This window comes from Coregonus lavaretus, assembly GCF_964263955.1.
Source record: "Coregonus lavaretus genome assembly, chromosome: 19".
Classification (NCBI taxonomy): domain Eukaryota; kingdom Metazoa; phylum Chordata; class Actinopteri; order Salmoniformes; family Salmonidae; genus Coregonus; species Coregonus lavaretus.
In genome coordinates, this window is record NC_140006.1 from 14,822,746 (window position 1) to 14,842,418 (window position 19,673).

General features: G+C 42.4%; 1 protein-coding gene across 1 annotated transcript in view; it reads right to left on the bottom strand.

Annotated features, from left to right (window-relative positions):
* The window catches only part of LOC311146779 (uncharacterized protein), a 29,627-nt gene extending 16,580 nt beyond the window's left edge, over positions 1–13,047 (bottom strand). The window contains exons 1-21 of the mRNA XM_084183359.1: positions 12,893–13,047; positions 4,232–4,291; positions 4,036–4,122; positions 3,801–3,860; positions 3,649–3,693; positions 3,413–3,478; positions 3,190–3,285; positions 2,992–3,063; positions 2,824–2,883; positions 2,501–2,569; positions 2,331–2,405; positions 1,792–1,860; positions 1,644–1,715; positions 1,437–1,493; positions 1,277–1,348; positions 956–1,024; positions 761–832; positions 589–657; positions 373–444; positions 222–287; positions 30–104 (exon numbers count right to left, since the gene is read on the bottom strand). Coding sequence (XP_084039485.1) covers positions 30–104; positions 222–287; positions 373–444; positions 589–657; positions 761–832; positions 956–1,024; positions 1,277–1,348; positions 1,437–1,493; positions 1,644–1,715; positions 1,792–1,860; positions 2,331–2,405; positions 2,501–2,569; positions 2,824–2,883; positions 2,992–3,063; positions 3,190–3,285; positions 3,413–3,478; positions 3,649–3,693; positions 3,801–3,860; positions 4,036–4,122; positions 4,232–4,246 — 1,338 coding nt within the window. The 5' untranslated portion in view covers positions 4,247–4,291; positions 12,893–13,047. The remainder of the gene's footprint in view (positions 1–29; positions 105–221; positions 288–372; positions 445–588; positions 658–760; positions 833–955; positions 1,025–1,276; positions 1,349–1,436; positions 1,494–1,643; positions 1,716–1,791; positions 1,861–2,330; positions 2,406–2,500; positions 2,570–2,823; positions 2,884–2,991; positions 3,064–3,189; positions 3,286–3,412; positions 3,479–3,648; positions 3,694–3,800; positions 3,861–4,035; positions 4,123–4,231; positions 4,292–12,892) is intronic.
* Between the last annotated feature and the right edge of the window lie 6,626 nt (positions 13,048–19,673).

Genomic DNA, 19,673 nt, shown 5'->3' on the forward strand with positions numbered 1-19,673 from the left:
GCCAATATAGTCATCTCTAGATACCTTACCTCTTCTTGTTGAGAGCCTTCATCGACAGGTTTAGGAGATTTTGTGAACATTCCACTGAAGAAACGTCCTTTCTCCTGAAATACAAAAAGACAGTTTAGAAACCGTTTTTTTTTTTTTACCGTGTTGCCATATAATGTTATCTGGAAACATATTGTTTTGTCTGTAGACAATACTCCACCAAACCTCCTCACATTGGTGTTGTTGGTATCAGAAATGCTGTTGTTGCTGACTGAGAGCTTGCGTGTTGCAAGGTTGTCCTGGAACAGAACACAGTACTGTAGTTAGACAATTAACAGACTCTTGCAGTAAGTAACTAAAGCAAACAGACATGTTAGAGCTCACCTGTGCAGGTGTTTCATCTCCAGATGCTTTGGGGGTCTTTTTGAGTATTCCACTGAATAGCCCCTTTTTTTCCTTATAGGAGAAGACAGTGTCATTTGAATTGCCATTTGAATAAGTATAAAAATGTGGTTACTTATGTCATGTTCATAATGGTTATAATCTTTCCAGTGACCCAAGTGGTTTTCTAATCTTCTAAATGCAGTAACTCTGACTCACTGTACTTTTGTTGTTTTCAGACAGGCTGTCATCGCTGGCTGAGAGCTCGTAATATGTAGAGAGGTTTTCCTGGAACAGAAAACAGTAGAGCACTTAGAAAATGATCAGACTCTTACTGTAAGTAACTGAAACAAACAGACACATGTTGGTCACCAGATGAACTTAGACTCACCTGTGCAGGTGTTCCATCTCCAGACGCTTTCATTTTTTTCCTGAGGATTCCACTAAACATCCCTCCTTTCTCCTGTTAGAAGAAGACTGTCATTTCAATTGATCGTAAATCACTTGTATACTCATGTTCATAACGATATTTATGTGCAGAAGACCCAAGTGGTTTCAAAGTCTAAATGCAGTAACTCTGTCTTACCTTAGGGTTGTTGTTGTCAGCCAGACTGTCGTTGCTGGCTGAGAGCTCACTGTGTAATGACCGCTTGTCCTGGGACATAACAGGGAAGAGTTATGAACAACAGTTACTTAAACAACAGTGCTCCAATTTAAGATACACCCTTCTAGTTGAGTTAATTTGTTTTGTACGCACATTGAGTTGTTTTGCACACACAAGTGTGTTGTAACATGAGCAAACTCAGGTTACGTAACTAGCTACCAGTAGTATGTTCGCATATCATAAGCTGAACAAATAGAAAATGTAAGACTGGTCCAAGCCAAACACTTGACTTCGCTATATTACCTCAGGTTGAGAAGCATCAGCAGCAGGCTTGGGAGATTTTATGAACATTCCACTGAATATGCCTCCTTTCTCCTGAAACACAATAGTTTGCAATAAATAACAGAGGCTATTTTGTGAAGGACACTTCAGCAGATGTAAAGAACTGTCAAACCTTACTCACTTTACTGTTGTTGTTAGAAAGACTGTCATTGCTGGCTGATAGTTCACTGTGTAATGTCTGGTTGAGAAACAGATCGAGATACCTGTTCAGCCAGTGAGAATGCATAATAACATTTGCTATGGGGTACATTTGCTACACAAGTCAGCATATTTACAAGTAGGTCGGAAATAATAGTTAGAGTCACGTGTTGATCTCCAGAACACTCACCTCTGCAAGTGTGCCCTCTTGAGGAGCTTTGGGGGATTTTTTGAGGATTCCACTGAAAAGTCCTCCTTTTGCCTAATGGCATCAGAACATCATACTTTAGTCATAACCCTCTTACTGAGCAAGTGAATAGTTCTCAACTCTGCCTTACCTTAGGGTTATTGTTGTCAGAGAGACTGGCATTGCTGGCTGAGAGCTCACTGTGTAGTGACTGCTGGTCCTGTATGACAATGACAGGAAACACAAAGAGGAAATTATGTTATGCTCTGATGAAGTCGATTCATTCCGAAACGTAAGCCTATTGTTTGTTTGTCCCGTCAATAAATCTATCAGATTTATGCAGAAACTGAGTGATCCTTTTCCTTTTATTCTCTTGGAGAGTCACCAGTTGAAGTGTCCTGGGGTAAGGAATGTTTTTTGAATTTTCAAGTCCCTCAGCACCTGATTCCCTTTTTTCTTTAAGCTGATGTTACCTGCACAGTGACAATTCATGAACAATTGAATTATTCATCTGTTCGCTTTACAGTTCATTGATATTAAATCAAGTTTAATGGCAACATAAAATACAGCACCTTTTCATTCCTAAGTCACTACAATAGTGGTTTAGTGTTGTGATTGTAGATTTTCAAGAGAACAGAAATCTTATACATCCTATCCACTACAGGTAAATAGTATACCGTATTACTTGACCTCTTCTGCTTGAGGTGGTTCTTCCGCAGGTTTGGAAGACTTCTTGAACATTCCACTGAAGATACCTCCCTTCTCCTGAAACACACAGAGGGACCGTTTACACAGAACATCAACATGAAGTTATCAGAGGATCTAATTAATAGAGTTTAACGTTCCTTAAACCAGCTTACTTTGGTGTCGTTGTGGTCAGAGAGACTGTTGTTGCTGGCTAAAAGCTTACTGTGAACTGAGAGATTGTCCTGGAACAGAACATTACTATTTCAGTACAAAAAAGGATTAGTGCACAACTGGGTATCTACATATGCTACACACGTGTGCAGGTGTCCCTTCTCCAGCAGGTTTGGGGGATTTTCTGAGGATTCCACTAAACAACCCCACTTCTCCAGAACAATAGAGGAGATACATGAATGCAGTTAGACCTATTTGCATATTTCAAGATGACAAAATACCCAGGCTTGAAGTGTTTTTTTAATCATCCTAGCATGATACATACATGAGTGCTTTCAGCTGTCTTTTCTTGTGTGTCATTGGGATCACTATTTACTCTGCTGACCTAGGACCAATGAAAACAATGACACCTTGTAAGCGCTTCAAAATCATAGTTGTATTAGAGCACCCAACCAGAGAAGCTAACAACAGATAAACAAGAGGAAAATGTTACCGTCAGTGAAGGAGAAGAGAGTTTGTCTTTAGTTGCTTTCCGGAACATTCCTCCCATCAGTCCTCCTTTGTCCTGAAAGAGTGATATATGTTGAAAAACTTCAACTATTTAATAGCAAACTTTGTCTCTCATTGTTTCTCTAATACAATCGCATATGTTTAGTAGTCTATAGATATCACTCTCCTCTCTCACACACACTTGTTTGGCCTGAGTCAGTCTCTTCTTGGTGTTCTCTGAGGACTGCTCCTTTTCTAGGGTGGGCTCTTCAGGCTTCTCGTTATCTGACAGGTAGCTCTGAGAGAGAAGAGAAACTATAAGATCGATCATAAGGAAAACATGGGTGATTGGTGAGCAAACTAACTGACAGGTGTTTCTGCATCCACCATTACAAAGATAATCAGACACAGGTCTGTCCACTCACTGTGAAGGTAGGGGTTGGCTCTTTTTGTGATTTCTGAAACATTCCACCAAGACCCCCAAATTTGTCCTAAAAAAGATATCCATGATAAAGAGAGTGGTGCATTTGTATTCAACCTTTATTTATACAGATTATTCTAATTGAGATCAAATTTATTTTACAAGAGAGACCTGTAGAAAACATAGTTTTATTCTATGACACATTTCTCTTAAATGAAACCAGAACCACCAAACACATACGTGCTTGAAGTCGGTCTCATCTTCTTGGGGATCAGAGGCCTTAATCTGTGAAATGTCAATTTCTGGTTTGAGACTAAAGGCCTGAGACGGTTCAAACTAAGGCAGAGGAACATGACACGTCATTGTTGAAATCTGTGCGTGTGTGCATGTACCTTTATGTGCTCTGCCTGCGTCCTCTTGCGACTGCTGTTTCTGGCCATAACATTCAGTTCCTGATATTACCCGCATACCCATGAGCAAAAAAGATAAGAATTCACTGAGGTATGAAACATTTAGATTTACTGGCCATGTCTCTCTATGGAATCTCTCTGCCAGTACACGTTTATGCCAGCAGTGTGTAAGGGGATGCAGTAGTGTGGTGGTTATGGTGGGAGCAGATAGGACTACCTTTGCAGTGGGTCTGACCCTGGATGGAACCACTGGAGTTCTGGCTTGTTTTCCTCTAGTCTCTGTCTGGATCAAGTTCCTGTTGGCCTGACGGCCAAAAATAGTCCCTCTTTTATTTTCAGCTTAAGTGAATACCCGATCCAACTGATGGGGACATTTGAACACTCACAGACACAAATACATTAAAGGTGTATACCTGATTATCATCCATTGCAGCCCTTCTGATCCGGCTCAGTGTGGTTATGTTGTTCAGTTCCTAATGAGAAAAATCTTTGTCAGGTCAAAAACGTTATATCTTTGCTAAATTAAATGTAATATATGAAATATAACCAGGAGGTAGACACATCCCACATAAATCAATGTCTGAATTCAAGCAGTGGTGGTCGGTACCTTTTCAGATGAGGGAGGACGATTATCTTTTTATGAGCATGGCTTTATTTATATTACAGCATATTCGATAACTGTCATTCATATTCCGTTCACCCAGCTCAATGTAACATGGATATGTTTAGGCAACTTACTGCATGATACTCAAACTTTACCTATACCCATCATGAGGTTGCTACAACCTAGCCTATGAATGAAAGTTTACAACATAGGTCGAGAGAGATTTGAATAATCAAGGTGACAGACATTGACGCATTCAATACCGCTTTGCACAATCTTGCCTGCATCTAGCTGATTTAGGGCGTAATCATTAGTCCAACAGTTGCAAACAAGAGTTTCTACTGGACACATTCAGGTATGTTTATCGCCTTTCGTTCTGTTTCCAACAGAATCGGAGGAATGAATACACGCCTGATCACATGAAAATCAGTTCACTTTCATAGAAGCCAGATCATCGTATAATTCCTTCTCGCATCTATGCGCTCTCCTCCTCTCACCTTTTCCCTTCGCTTGTGGACTTCAGTGCACAAAACATAAGCTGTCTGTGACCAGGCGAAAAAACCTTTCCAAGCCAAACCTTCATATTGTCACACCCTGGCTCTGGGACTCTATTTGTTGAGCCAGGGTGTGTTTATTCTATGTGTTTATTTATATGTTGGGGGTTCTAGTTTGTTGATTTCTATGTTTGCCTGAGTGACTCCCAATCAGAGGCAACGAGTGTCAGCTGTTGGCTGGTTGTCTCTGATTGGGAGCCATATTTAAACTGTCTGTTTTCCCTTTGTGTTTGTGGGTTTTTGTTCCGTGTTCGGTCATTGATACCGTGGACGTCACGAGTCGTTTCTTGTTTTGTATTCATGTTTAAACTTTAACTAATTAAAGTATGTTTGTTCATCACGCTGCGCCTTGGTCTGTTCCCTATGACGATCGTGACAGAAAAACCCACCATGCAACGACCAAGCAGCGTGTCCAGGGGCAGCTCTTGGGCTGGACATGGGAGGAAGCGCCGGGAGAAGAGACGGTGGAGGCGCGCCGTAGAGAGGAGCAACGGCGTGATCAGGGTCGTCGTCGGGCGGTCGAGAGGCAACCCCAGAAAATTTTTAGGGGGGGCACACGGCATGGACGACGGGGCTGACGGAGGCAAAGAAGGGGCGGATTCTGGAGGCCACCAGGTTATGGATACACCGCCCTGTACGTCCTGTGCGGATGCCTCACACAGAGTGTGTGAGGGTAGGCATTCAGCCAGGACGGGTTGTGGCCGCTCTTCACTCCAGGGCTCCTATCCGTCTCCACAGCCCGGTTCGGCCTGTCCCTGCTCCACGCACCAAGCCTACGGTGTGCGTCGCCAGCCCAGTCCGGCCAGTCCCTGCTCCACGCACCAAGCCTACGGTGTGCGTCGCCAGCCCGGTCCGGCCTGTCCCTGCTCCACGCACCAAGCCTACGGTGTGCGTCGCCAGCCCAGTCCGGCCAGTCCCTGCTCCACGCACCAAGCCTACGGTGTGCGTCGCCAGCCCGGTCCGGCCTGTCCCTGCTCCACGCACCAAGCCTACGGTGTGCGTCGCCAGCCCAGTCCGGCCTGTCCCTGCTCCACGCACCAAGTCTACGGTGCGCGTCGCCAGCCCGGCCCGGCCTGTTCCTGCCACTCGCACCAAGTATACGGTGCGCGTCGCCAGCCCGGTCCGGCCTGTTCCTGCCACTCGCACCAAGTATACGGTGCGCGTCGCCAGCCCGGCCCGGCCTGTTCCTGCCACTCGCACCAAGTCTACGGTGCGCGTCGCCAGCCCGGCCCGGCCTGTTCCTGCCACTCGCACCAAGTATACGGTGCGCGTCGCCAGCCCGGCCCGGCCTGTTCCTGCCACTCGCACCAAGTCTACGGTGCGCGTCGCCAGCCCGGCCCGGCCTGTTCCTGCCACTCGCACCAAGCCAGGGGTGCGAGTCGTCAGCCTGGTAAGGCCCGTCCCTCCTCCACGCACCAAGCCAGGGTTGCGCGTCGTCAGCCTGGTAAGGCCCGTTCCTCCTCCACGCACCAAGCCAGGGGTGCGCGTCGTCAGTCCAGCACAACCCGTGCCTGGGTCACCGGTGCCTGGTAAGGTACCGGTCAACTGCTCCACGATGGAGCTGAAGCTAACCGCTCCTGCTAAGTCCAGTTCGGCTCCAGCCGGCGGGGCCAGACTGGACCAGGGGCGCTATGGGGGGTGTATTGGAGGGTGGTGGTCAAGGCCGGAGCCAGAACCGCCGCCGAGGAGGTATGCCCGCCCAGCCCTCCCCTGTTTTGTTTAGTTGAGGCGCGGTCGCAGTCCGCGCCTTTAGGGGGGGGTACTGTCACACCCTGGCTCTGGGACTCTATTTGTTGAGCCAGGGTGTGTTTATTCTATGTGTTTATTTATATGTTGGGGGTTCTAGTTTGTTGATTTCTATGTTTGCCTGAGTGACTCCCAATCAGAGGCAACGAGTGTCAGCTGTTGGCTGGTTGTCTCTGATTGGGAGCCATATTTAAACTGTCTGTTTTCCCTTTGTGTTTGTGGGTTTTTGTTCCGTGTTCGGTCATTGATACCGTGGACGTCACGAGTCGTTTCTTGTTTTGTATTCATGTTTAAACTTTAACTAATTAAAGTATGTTTGTTCATCACGCTGCGCCTTGGTCTGTTCCCTATGACGATCGTGACACATATCATAAACACTAACTGCTACATACAGCCTACATCGTTGTCACCATTAGCTAACTTCAAGTCAACAACATACAGTGGGGAAAAAAATTATTTAGTCAGCCACCAAAAAGATGAGAGAGGCCTGTAATTTTCATCATAGGTACACGTCAACTATGACAGACAAAATGAGAAAACATTTTCCAGAAAATCACATTGTAGGATTTTTAATGAATTTATTTGCAAATTATGGTGGAAAATAAGTATTTGGTCAATAACAAAAGTTTCTCAATACTTTGTTATATACCCTTTGTTGGCAATGACACAGGTCAAACGTTTTCTGTAAGTCTTCACAAGGTTTTCACACACTGTTGCTGGTATTTTGGCCCATTCCTCCATGCAGATCTCCTCTAGAGCAGTGATGTTTTGGGGCTGTCGCTGGGCAACACGGACTTTCAACTCCCTCCAAAGATTTTCTATGGGGTTGAGATCTGGAGACTGGCTAGGCCACTCCAGGACCTTGAAATGCTTCTTACGAAGCCACTCCTTCGTTGCCCGGGCGGTGTGTTTGGGATCATTGTCATGCTGAAAGACCCAGCCACGTTTCATCTTCAATGCCCTTGCTGATGGAAGGAGGTTTTCACTCAAAATCACACGATACATGGCCCCATTCATTCTTTCCTTTACACGGATCAGTCGTCCTGGTCCCTTTGCAGAAAAACAGCCCCAAAGCATGATGTTTCCACCCCCATGCTTCACAGTAGGTATGGTGTTCTTTGGATGCAACTCAGCATTCTTTGTCCTCCAAACACGACGAGTTGTTTTTACCAAAAAGTTCTATTTTGGTTTCATCTGACCATATGACATTCTCCCAATCCTCTTCTGGATCATCCAAATGGACTCTAGCAAACTTCAGACGGGCCTGGACATGTACTGGCTTAAGCAGGGGGACACGTCTGGCACTGCAGGATTTGAGTCCCTGGCGGCGTAGTGTGTTACTGATGGTAGGCTTTGTTACTTTGGTCCCAGCTCTCTGCAGGTCATTCACTAGGTCCCCCCGTGTGGTTCTGGGATTTTTGCTCACCGTTCTTGTGATCATTTTGACCCCATGGGGTGAGATCTTGCGTGGAGCCCCAGATCGAGGGAGATTATCAGTGGTCTTGTATGTCTTCCATTTCCTAATAATTGCTCCCACAGTTGATTTCTTCAAACCAAGCTGCTTACCTATTGCAGATTCAGTCTTCCCAGCCTGGTGCAGGTCTACAATTTTGTTTATGGTGTCCTTTGACAGCTCTTTGGTCTTGGCCATAGTGGAGTTTGGAGTGTGACTGTTTGAGGTTGTGGACAGGTGTCTTTTATACTGATAACAAGTTCAAACAGGTGCCATTAATACAGGTAATGAGTGGAGGACAGAGGAGCCTCTTAAAGAAGAAGTTACAGGTCTGTGAGAGCCAGAAATCTTGCTTGTTTGTAGGTGACCAAATACTTATTTTCCACCATAATTTGCAAATAAATTCATTAAAAATCCTACAATGTGATTTTCTGGATTTTTTTCTCAATTTGTCTGTCATAGTTGACGTGTACCTATGATGAAAATTACAGGCCTCTCTCATCTTTTTAAGTGGGAGAACTTGCACAATTGGTGGCTGACTAAATACTTCCCCCCCCCCCACTGTAGCTACTAGAACTAATGCGTTAGTAAACCAGCTACAATCATGCAGTAGAGTGTACAGTTAGCAAGCAGTTTAGCAGTTACACCGGCGGGCCCCGGTGGCAATAAATTAATCAAACCAAAAGCTTACCTTGACTTGGAAGAGTTCCAGTGTTGGATAGCCATAGCCAGCTAGGTAAATAGCATCTCTCTGTTTGAGCCGGGTGTTTGAGTAGGCTAAACTAGCTAGCTAATGTTAGCTGCATTTGCTAGCTAAGTAAGTGAATGTTGAAAAAAAATATGAAATATAGCTCTCTCGATCTCTCTCTTGCTTCTCCTTCATTTTTGAAGAAATTAATTTGTTCAAAATTGTTAAACTATTGTCTTTCTCTCTCTTTGTGTCAACTACTCACCACATTTTATGCACTGCAGTGCTAGCTATCTGTAGCTTATTCTTTTAGTACTAAATTCATTCTCTGTTCCTTTGATTGGGTAGACAACATGTCAGTTCATGCCCCAGTTCATGCCCCCTCCCAGGGCAAGCAGCAAGAATGTCAGTCCAAAAAAGAAAGGGAGGGGAATAGGATCCGATTAAGACGCTCAGATCTCACAACAGACAACTCAACCAAGATCATTATCTTATCAGTCAATCCCAAAAAATGACAATTTAGTTCAGAGGAAACCCACAGAGACCACTTCTTCCCTAAAAGTAGGAGAAGTTCTAAAATAACAGTGACTGTTGAAACTACGCAAAATACCGACTGTGGCTGCACAAAGTGGTATAAAGTCTCGCTATGGAGACAATTCAAAGAGAGATCATGCTGTGAACCCCAATTCCTGTCTCCTACTGTATATAAAACGCAACATGTAAAGTGTTGGTCCCATGTTTCATGAGCTGAAATAAAAGATCCCAGAAATTTTCCATACGCACAAAAAGCTTATTTATCTCAAATTTTTGGCACACATTTGTTTACATCCCTGTTGGTGAGCATTTCTCCTTTGCCAAGATAACTCATCCACTTGACAGCTGTGGCATATCAAGAAGCTGATTAAACAGAAGGTGCACCTTGTGCTGGAGGCCACTCTAAAATGTGCAGTTTTGTCACACAACACAATGCCACAGATGTCTCAAGTTTTGAGGGAGATTGCAATTGGCATGCTGACTGCAGTAATGTCCAACAGAGCTGTTGCCAGATAATTTAATGTTAATTTCTCTACCATAAGCTGCCTCCAACGTCGTTTTAGAGAATTTGGCAGTATTTACAACTGGCCTCACAACCACGTGTAACCACGCCAGCCCAGGACCTCCACATCCAGCTTTTTCACCTGCGGGATCGTCTGAGGATGGCAGGGGTTGGTGCTGAGGAGTATTTCTGTCTGTAATAAAGCCCTTTTGTGGGGAAAAACGCATTCTGATTGGCTGGGCCTGGCTCCCTAGTGGGTGGGCCTGGCTCCCGAGTAGGTGGGCCTGTGCCCTCCCATGGCTGTGCCCCTGCCCAATCATGTGGAATCCATAAATTAGGGCCTAATACATATATTTAAAGTGACTGATTTCCTTCTATGAACTATAACTCAGTAAAATCTTTGAAATTGTTGCCTGTTGCATTTATATTTTTGTTCAGTGTGTGTAATATCTCTCTCTCTCTCTCTCTCTCTCTCTCTCTCTCTCTCTCTCTCTATATATATATATATATATATATATATATATATATATATATATACAGTTGAAGTTGGAAGTTTACATCCACTTAGGTTGGAGTCATTAAAACTTTGTTTTTCAACCATTCCACAAATTTCTTGTTAACAAACTATAGTTTTGGCAAGTCGGTTAGGACTACTTTGTGCATGACACAAGTAATTTATCCAACAACTGTTTACAGACATATTATTTTACTGTATCACAATTCCAGTGGGTCAGAAGTTTACATACACTAAGTTGACTGTGCCTTTAAACAGCTTGGAAAATTCCAGAAAATGATGTCATGGCTTTAGAAGCTTCTGATAGGCTAATTGACATAATTTGAGTCAATTGGAGGTGTACCTGTGGATGTATTTCAAGGCCTACCTTCAAACTCAGTGCCTCTTTGCTTGACATCATGGGAAAATGAAAATAAATCAGCAAAGACCTCAGAAAATAAATTGTAGACCTCCACAAGTCTGGTTCGTCCTTGGGAGCAATTTCCAAACGCCTGAAGGTACCACGTTCATCTGTACAAACAATAGTACGCAAGTATAAACACCATGGGACCACGCAGCCATCATACTTCTCAGGAAGTATGTCTCCTAGAGATAAACGTACTTTGGTGCGAAAACTGCAAATCAATCCCAGAAAAACAGCAAAGGACCTTGTGAAGATGCTGGAGGAAACAGGTACAAAAGTATCTATATCCACAGTAAAACGAGTCCTATATCGACATAACCTGAAAGGCCGCTCAGCAAGGAAGAAGCCACTGCTCCAAAACCACCATAGAAAAGCCAGACTACGTTTTGCAACTGCACATGGGGACAAAGATTGTACTTTTTGGAGAAATGTCCTCTGGTCTGATGAAACAAAAATAGAACTGTTTGGCCATATTGACCATCGTTATGTTTGGAGGAAAAGGGGGTGGCTTGCAAGCCGAAGAACACCATTCCAACCGTGAAGCACGGGGCTGGCAGAATCATGCTGTGGTGGGGCTTTGCTGCAGGAGGGACTGGTGCACTTCACAAAATAGATGAGGAAGGAAAATTATGTGGATATAATGAAGCAACATCTCAAGACATCAGTCAGGAAGTTAAAGCTTGGTCGCAAATCGGTCTTCCAAATGGACAATGACCCCAAGCATACTTCCAAAGTTGTGGCAAAATGGCTTAAGGACAACAAAGTCAAGGTATTGGAGTGGCCATCACAAAGCCCTGACCTCAATCCTATAGAAAATGTGTGGGCAGAACTGAAAAAGCGTGTGCGAGCAAGGAGGCCTACAAACCTGACTCAGTTACACCAGCTCTGTCAGGAGGAATGGGCCAAAATTCACCCAACTTATTGTGGGAAGCTTGTGGAAGGCTACCCGAAACGTTTGACCAAAGTTAAACAATTTAAAGGCAATGCTACCACATACTAATTGAGTGTATGTAAACGTCTGACCCACTGGGAATGTGATGAAAGAAATAAAAGCTGAAATAAATCATTCTCTCTACTATTATTCTGACATTTCACATTCTTAAAATAAAGTGGTGATCCTAACTGACCTAAGACAGGGAATTTTTACTAGGATTAAATGTCAGGAGTTGTGAAAAACTGAGTTTAAATGTATTTGGCTAAGGTGTATGTAAACTTCCGACTTCAACTGTATATATATATATATATATATATATCTCAGTGGGAGGCAACTCCCAGAATTTCAGCAACACTCATCTTTTTCAGGAGCTCATACCAACAGCAACTGCCCGACAGCCCGGCACATCTGTATTGCGTTAAGTCAAACCAACCCACGGCAACAAGCAACACATTCTTATAACAAAACGCCTTGTCAAATAGCCTAATCTTGCTTTAAAAAACAAGCCAGTCCTTTGCATAATACTATAGCGCATTTGCAGTGGTGGAAAAAGTACTCAATCGTCATATTGAAATGAAAGTAAGATATCTTAATAGAAAATGACTCAAGTAAAAGTCAGTCACCCAGTAAAATACTAGCCTACTTGAGTAAAAGTATCTGGTTTCAGACTTGAGTAAAAGTTAAAAGTTAAAGTAAATGCTATACATCACATTCCTTATATTAATTAAGCAAACCAGACAACACAATTTCCTTTTTATTTAATTTTTTTACGGACAGACAAGGAGGGGCACACTAACACTCAGCCATAAATTACAAACTCAGTATTTGTGTTGAATGATTCCGCCATATCAGAGGCAGTAGGGATGACAACGTGTTATATTGGTAGGTGCGTGAATTAGACCATATTGCTGTCCTGCCTGAGCATTCGAAATGTAACATGGAGGTTTGGGTGTCAGGGAAACTGTATTGGAGTAAAATTTACATATTTGCTTTAGGAATGTAGTGGAGTAGAAGTAAACGTTGTACAAAATATAAATAGTAAAGTACAGTTACCCCAAAAAACTACTTAAGTAGTACTTTAAAGTATTTATACTTAAGGACTTTACACCACTGCACATTTGATTATTTTAGAAGTGACTTACACACAGGAAAGGGTCGCTATCCAGTGAAGAGGGATCCCAGTCCGAAACTCGTCAAAACGCTTTCTTTCTTGTTCCTCTCTGGTGATGAGGGTGTGAGACACGAAACTCACCTTTTTGTTTTTCTTACCTCTGTGCCTTGCAGTCCCAATTCACCTGGGAATGGGTTGGGCTGCCTGCTGCAACATGGAGTCAGGGGTAGACGTAACATAGTAAACGTAAATCTTTCTCCCTCCATTTAGTATTTAGCGTTTCATATGGTGGGTATTAATTTGTGGAAGTCCATCAACCATTTTGTATGATATATTACAAATTACAATTCATATAGTATGTTACAAATTGCAATTCATACAATATGTTACGAATTTGCAATACATGTGAGACACAGGAGGTTGGTGGCACCTTAATTGGGGAGGACGGGCTTGTGGTAATGGCTGGAGTGGAATAGTATCAATTCCATGTGTTTGATGCAATTCCATTTGCGCCGTTCCAAACATTATTATGAGCCATCCTCCCCTCAGCAGCCTCCTGTGGGATATGTTACGAATTCCAATTTGTTGTGGCTAATGTTAGCTAGGTGGCTAATGCTAACATTAGCTATGTGGCTAACGTTAGCTACGCTAGGGGTTAGGGTTAGGGGTTAAGATTAGGGTTAAGGTTAAGAATGAGGTTAAAGGGTTAAGGTTGGCTAACATGCTAGTTGCAAAGTAGTTGCAATGTAGTAAGTAGTTGCAAAGTTGCTAATTATCTAAAATGCTCAAGTTGTCTGTGATGAGATTAGAAAACGCAACCTTTGGGTTGCTACGCGTTATCGCTATACGCTAACCCGTCCACCCAACCAACCACCCTCCTTCTGTTTTGACTTAAAGCTGCAATATGTAACTTTTTAGGCGACCCGACCAAATTCACATAGAAATGTGTGTTATACAGTGCATTTTGAAAGTATTCAGACCCCTTGACTTTTTCCACATTTTGTTACGTTACAGCCTTATTCTAAAATGTATTAAAAAAAATTAAAAAATGCTCATCAATCTTCACACAATACCCCTTTTTTTTTTTTTTTTTTTTTTTTTTTTTTTTGGGGATGGATCAGCTTAATATTGCAGATAGATTGTATCTTCTATCAATGTAATTGTCTGCATCACTTCCAATCCCCCATGTTTTATTTTATTTTTTATATATATATTCCCCTTTATTACTTTTCAACCCCACCATCCTTTCCCTACTTGGAGTAAATTAGTGAACAACAACGCCCAGGCCTCTACTTCCGGTCTATACTTACTATCTACACCTTATGGACAGAGTTAATTTTACAATAATTCTATATCTCTATATATATATATATATATATATATATATATATATATATATATATATATATATATATATATATTTATTTATTTTTTTGCTCCTGAACTTCTTCTACTCTCAACCTCTCCGATCATTTTCATGATGTCCATCCGGTTTGCTTCTAAATGCCATATATTTCTAACTGTGCTCTTTCCCAAAAGCTCCCAACATACAACCTATATACTTATTATGGACACAGTATGCTTACATTATTAGCTATCTTTGTTATTATTTGTTGTTATTTGTTATTAGTCCCATCCTTCAACTCTATTCGATACCTCCCATCTATCTCTTCACACCATCCATATAGGATTTCTATTTGCCATATATATTTCAACCGTACTGTGATGTTTTACAAAAGTTCTGAACCTTTCTATTCTCATTGCTTCTACAGATTGTGAATTAAAAATAAACATTTTTGCTAAAAGTATTATTATATTATTGATTGATTGACTATGACTTTTCAGATCACCCAGTAATGCTATCTGCAAGGTTAGTTCCAGGTAAATATTGCAATCCTTTAGCCATTCCTGGACCTGTGTCCAAAAACAAGCTACAAATGGACAGAACCAAAACAAATGATCTAATGATTCTATCTCTTCACAGCAAAATCTGCAGAGCTGGGAAGATTGTATCCCCCATATAAATAACATTCTATTGGTAGCAAGAATTTTATATAATAATTTAAATTGAAAGATTCTAATTTTTGAATCCGGTGTCGTTTTGCGTGTCAGTTCATAAACACTATGCCATGGGATCGGTACGTCAAAGATCTCTTCCCAACTATTTTGCAATCTATATGGGACGGCTGTCAATCCTTTGGTCCTTAAGTGAAACTGATATACTTTTTTATTTATCACTGTTTTCCTTAACCAATTATGTTCTTTAATGCAAGGCCGACAGACAAGTTCCTTACTTTCTCCCCCTTCAACTTTCCTCTTCCACTTTTGCGGTAAGGCTGCAATTATTTGGTTGTAATTTTGGGTAGAGCAGACATTTCCATATGTTTTTGTTAGCTGCATGTGCGACATAACTCCACCAGTCCTACCGATGATATCATTTACGAAGATTATACCTTTTTTAAACATTCTGTCAAAAAATAAAGGTTTTTTGTCAATTAGTATATTTGAATTTAACCACAATATTTGTTGCATTATTTGTTCTGTCGTTTCTGGAGGATTAAATTGAAATTGCAACCAACTTTCTATGGCTTGTTTTAGAAATAGTGACATTTGGGAGATTATTTCCTTTTCAAATAACTGAAAGTGAGAGGTTGTAATCTGAATAAAGGGAAAAAGGCCTTTCTTGAACAGTGGGTGAGACAATCTTACTAATTTGCTTGAGAACCAGTTCGGATTTAAGTATAACTTTTGGATGACTGAAGATTTTAGTGATAGGTCTAATGCTTTAATATTTAATAATTTCTGTCCTCCGAATTCATATTCATTATATAAATATGCTCTTTTAATTTTGTCTGGCTTGCCGTTCCAAATAAAATTGAATATTTTTTTCTCATATAATTTAAAAAACTGTTTGCTAGGCGTAGGCAAGACCATAAGCAAATAGGTAAACTGGGATAATACTAAAGAGTTAATCAGGGTGATTTTTCCACAAATTGACAGGTATTTTCCTTTCCATGGTAGTAAGATCTTATCTATTTTTGCTAACTTTCTATTAAAATTTATTGAAGTGAGATCATTTATTTCCTTTGGGATATGTATTCCGAGTATATCCACATCACCATCAGACCATTTTATTGGTAAACTACATGGTAATGTAAAAATTGTATTTTTTAGTGATCCAATACCTAATATAGTACATTTGTCATAATTTGGTTTTAATCCAGAGAGGTTAGAAAATGTATCTAGATCCTCTATGAGGCTGTGGAGGGATTCTAGTTGTGGATCTAAAAGAAAACATGAATCATCTGCGTACAATGACACCTTTGTTTTTAAGCTCTGTATTTCTAATCCTCTGATATTATTATTGGATCTGATTTTAATAGCTAACATCTCGATGGCCACAATAAATAGATATGCCGATAGTGGACAACCTTGTTTCACTCCTCTTGACAGTTTAAAACTTTCTGAGAAATAGCCATTATTTACTATTTTACACCTAGGGTTACTATACATGATTTTGACCCATTTTATAAGAGATTCTCCAAAATTGAAATGCTCCAGGCATTTATATATAAATTCCAGTCGAACTTTATCAAATGCCTTTTCGAAGTCTGCTATGAATAGCAGGCCTGGTTTCCCATATTTTCCATAGTGTTCTATTGTTTCCAATACTTGCCTTATATTATCTCCAATGTATCTTCCATGTAAAAAACCTGTCTGATTAGAATGAATAATATCCGACAATACCTTTTTAATTCTATGCGCTATACATTTTGCTAGGATTTTTGCATCACAACACTGAAGTGTAAGGGGCCTCCAATTTTGTAAATGGACTGGATCTTTATATTTTCCACTTGTATCCTGTTTCAGTAATAATGAGATCAGACCTTCTTCTTGAGTGTCAGATAATCTACCATTTACATAGGAGTGGTTAAAACATGCTAATAACGGTCCTCTTAGTATATCAAAAAAGGTTTGGTATACCTCGATTGGTATGCCATCCAACCCTGGAGTTTTCCCGGACTTAAAGTCTTTAATTGCATCCAGAAGTTCCTCCTCTGTAATTTCACCTTCACATGAGTCTTTCTGTGTGGCTGTTAATTTGACATTATCAATAGAAAAAAAATCTCTACAATTAGCTTCAGTTAGAGGAGATGGAGGCGACTGAAAAGAAAACATATGCTTAAAATACTTTGTTTCTTCCTTCAAAATATCATTAGGTGAATTATGGGTGACTCCGTCAATTGTAACCAGTTTCATTAAGTTCTTTTTGGTAGCATTCCTATGTTGAAGATTAAAAAAGAATTTTGTGCATTTTTCCCCATATTCCATCCAGTTTGCTTTATTTTTATAATATATTACACTTGATCTTTCTTGAATAAGTTTTTCCATTTCTTTTTGTTTTTCCTCTAATTTATTCTGAGCCTCTATGTTACAGTTTTTATTGCCATCTATCTGTTCTGTTAGACTTTCTATTTCCTTTCTTAGTATAAACTCTTTTGACCTAAATTGCTTTTGTTTTCGAGATGAGTACTGAATTGCATGGCCTCTAAAGGCACATTTAAAGGTGTCCCATACAATAAGGGGATTCGCTGTACCTATGTTATGTTGGAAAAAGTCAGTTATAAATTCCTTTGTTCTAATTATAAATAAATTATCATCTAATAGGCTTTGATTAAATTTCCAATATCCTCGCCCACGTGGAAATTCAGTCAGAGTAATGTATATGCCTATTATATGATGGTCCGACCGCATTCTGTCCCCTATCAACACTTTTTTTTACTTTTGGTGCCAACGAGAATGAGATAAGAAAGAAGTCAAGACGACTACATTTACATTACATTTTAGTCATTTAGCAGACGCTCTTATCCAGAGCGACTTACAGGAGCAATTAGGGTTAAGTGCCTTGCTCAAGGGCACATTTACGTCATTTAGCAGACGCTCTAGTCCAGAGCGACTCACAAATTGATGCATTCACCCTATAGCCAGTGGGATAACCACTTTAAAAAAAAAAAAAATTTGGGGGGGGGGGGGGGGGGGCTGGGCTGAGCGGGAACTATGCTTCCGCAGAGGAAGGGGAGCCAGCAGGCCAGAGGTGGATGAACGCAATGCCCTCGTTTGGGTGTAGGGACTGATCAGAGCCCGAAGGTACAGAGGTGCCGTTCCCCTCGCTGCTCCAAAGGCAAGCACCATGGTCTTGTAACGGATGCGAGCTTCAACTGGAAGCCAGTGGAGTGTGCGGAGGAGGGGGGTGACGTGAGAGAACTTGGGAAGGTTGAACACCAGACGGGCTGCGGCATTCTGGATGAGTTGTAGGGGTTTAATGGCACATGCAGGGAGGCCAGCCAACAGCGAGTTGCAGTAATCCAGACGGGAGATGACAAGTGCCTGGATTAGGACCTGTGCCGCTTCCTGTGTAAGGCAGGGTCGTACTCTCCGAATGTTGTAGAGCATGAACCTGCAGGAGCGGGTCACCGCCTTGATGTTAGCGGAGAACGACAGGGTGTTGTCCAGGGTCACGCCAAGGCTCTTCGCACTCTGGGAGGAGGACACAACGGAGTTGTCAACCGTGATGGCGAGATCATGGAACGGGCAGTCCTTCCCCGGGAGGAAGAGCAGCTCCGTCTTGCCAGGGTTCAGCTTGAGGTGGTGATCCGTCATCCATACTGATATGTCTGCCAGACATGCAGAGATGCGATTCGCCACCTGGTTATCAGAAGGGGGAAAGGAGAAGATTAGTTGTGTATCGTCAGCGTAGCAATGATAGGAGAGGCCGTGTGAGGATATGACAGAGCCAAGTGACTTGGTGTATAGGGAGAAAAGGAGAGGGCCTAGAACTGAGCCCTGGGGGACACCAGTGGTGAGAGCACGTGGTGCGGAGACAGCTTCTGCCACGCCACTTGGTAGGAGCGACCGGTCAGGTAGGACGCAATCCAGGAGTGAGCCGCGCCGGAGATGCCCAGCTCGGAGAGGGTGGAGAGGAGGATCTGATGGTTCACAGTATCAAAGGCAGCAGACAGGTCTAGAAGGACAAGAGCAGAGGAGAGAGAGTTAGCTTTAGCAGTGCGGAGAGTCTCCGTGACACAGAGAAGAGCAGTCTCAGTTGAATGACCAGTCCTGAAACCTGATTGGTTTGGATCAAGAAGGTCATTCTGAGAGAGATAGCAAGAGAGTTGGCTAAAGACGGCACGCTCAATAGTTTTGGAAAGAAAAGAAAGAAGGGATACTGGTCTGTAGTTGTTGACATCAGTGGGGTCGAGTGTTGGTTTTTTGAGAAGGGGAGCAACTCTCGCTCTCTTGAAGACGGAAGGGACATGGCCAGCGGTCAAGGATGAGTTGATCAGCGAGGTGAGGTAGGGGAGAAGGTCACCGGAGATGGTCTGGAGAAGGGAGGAGGGGATGGGGTCAAGCGGGCAGGTTGTTGGGCGGCCTGCAGTCACAAGTCGCAGGATTTTATCTGGAGAGAGAGGGGAGAAAGAAGTCAAAGCATAGGGTAGGGCAGTGTGAGCAGGACCAGCAGTGTCATTAGACTTAACAAACGAGGATCGGATGTCGTCAACCTTCTTTTCAAAGTGGTTGACGAAGTCATCCACAGAGAGAGAGGGGGGGGGGGGGGGGGGGGGGGGGGATTCAGGAGGGAGGAAAATGTGGCAAAGAGCTTCCTAGGGTTAGAGGCAGATGCTTGGAATTTAGAGTGGTAGAAGGTGGCCTTAGCAGCAGAAACAGATGAAGAAAATGTAGAGAGGAGGGAGTGAAAAGATGCCAGGTCGGCAGGGAGTTTAGTTTTCTTCCATTTCCGCTCCGCTGCCCGG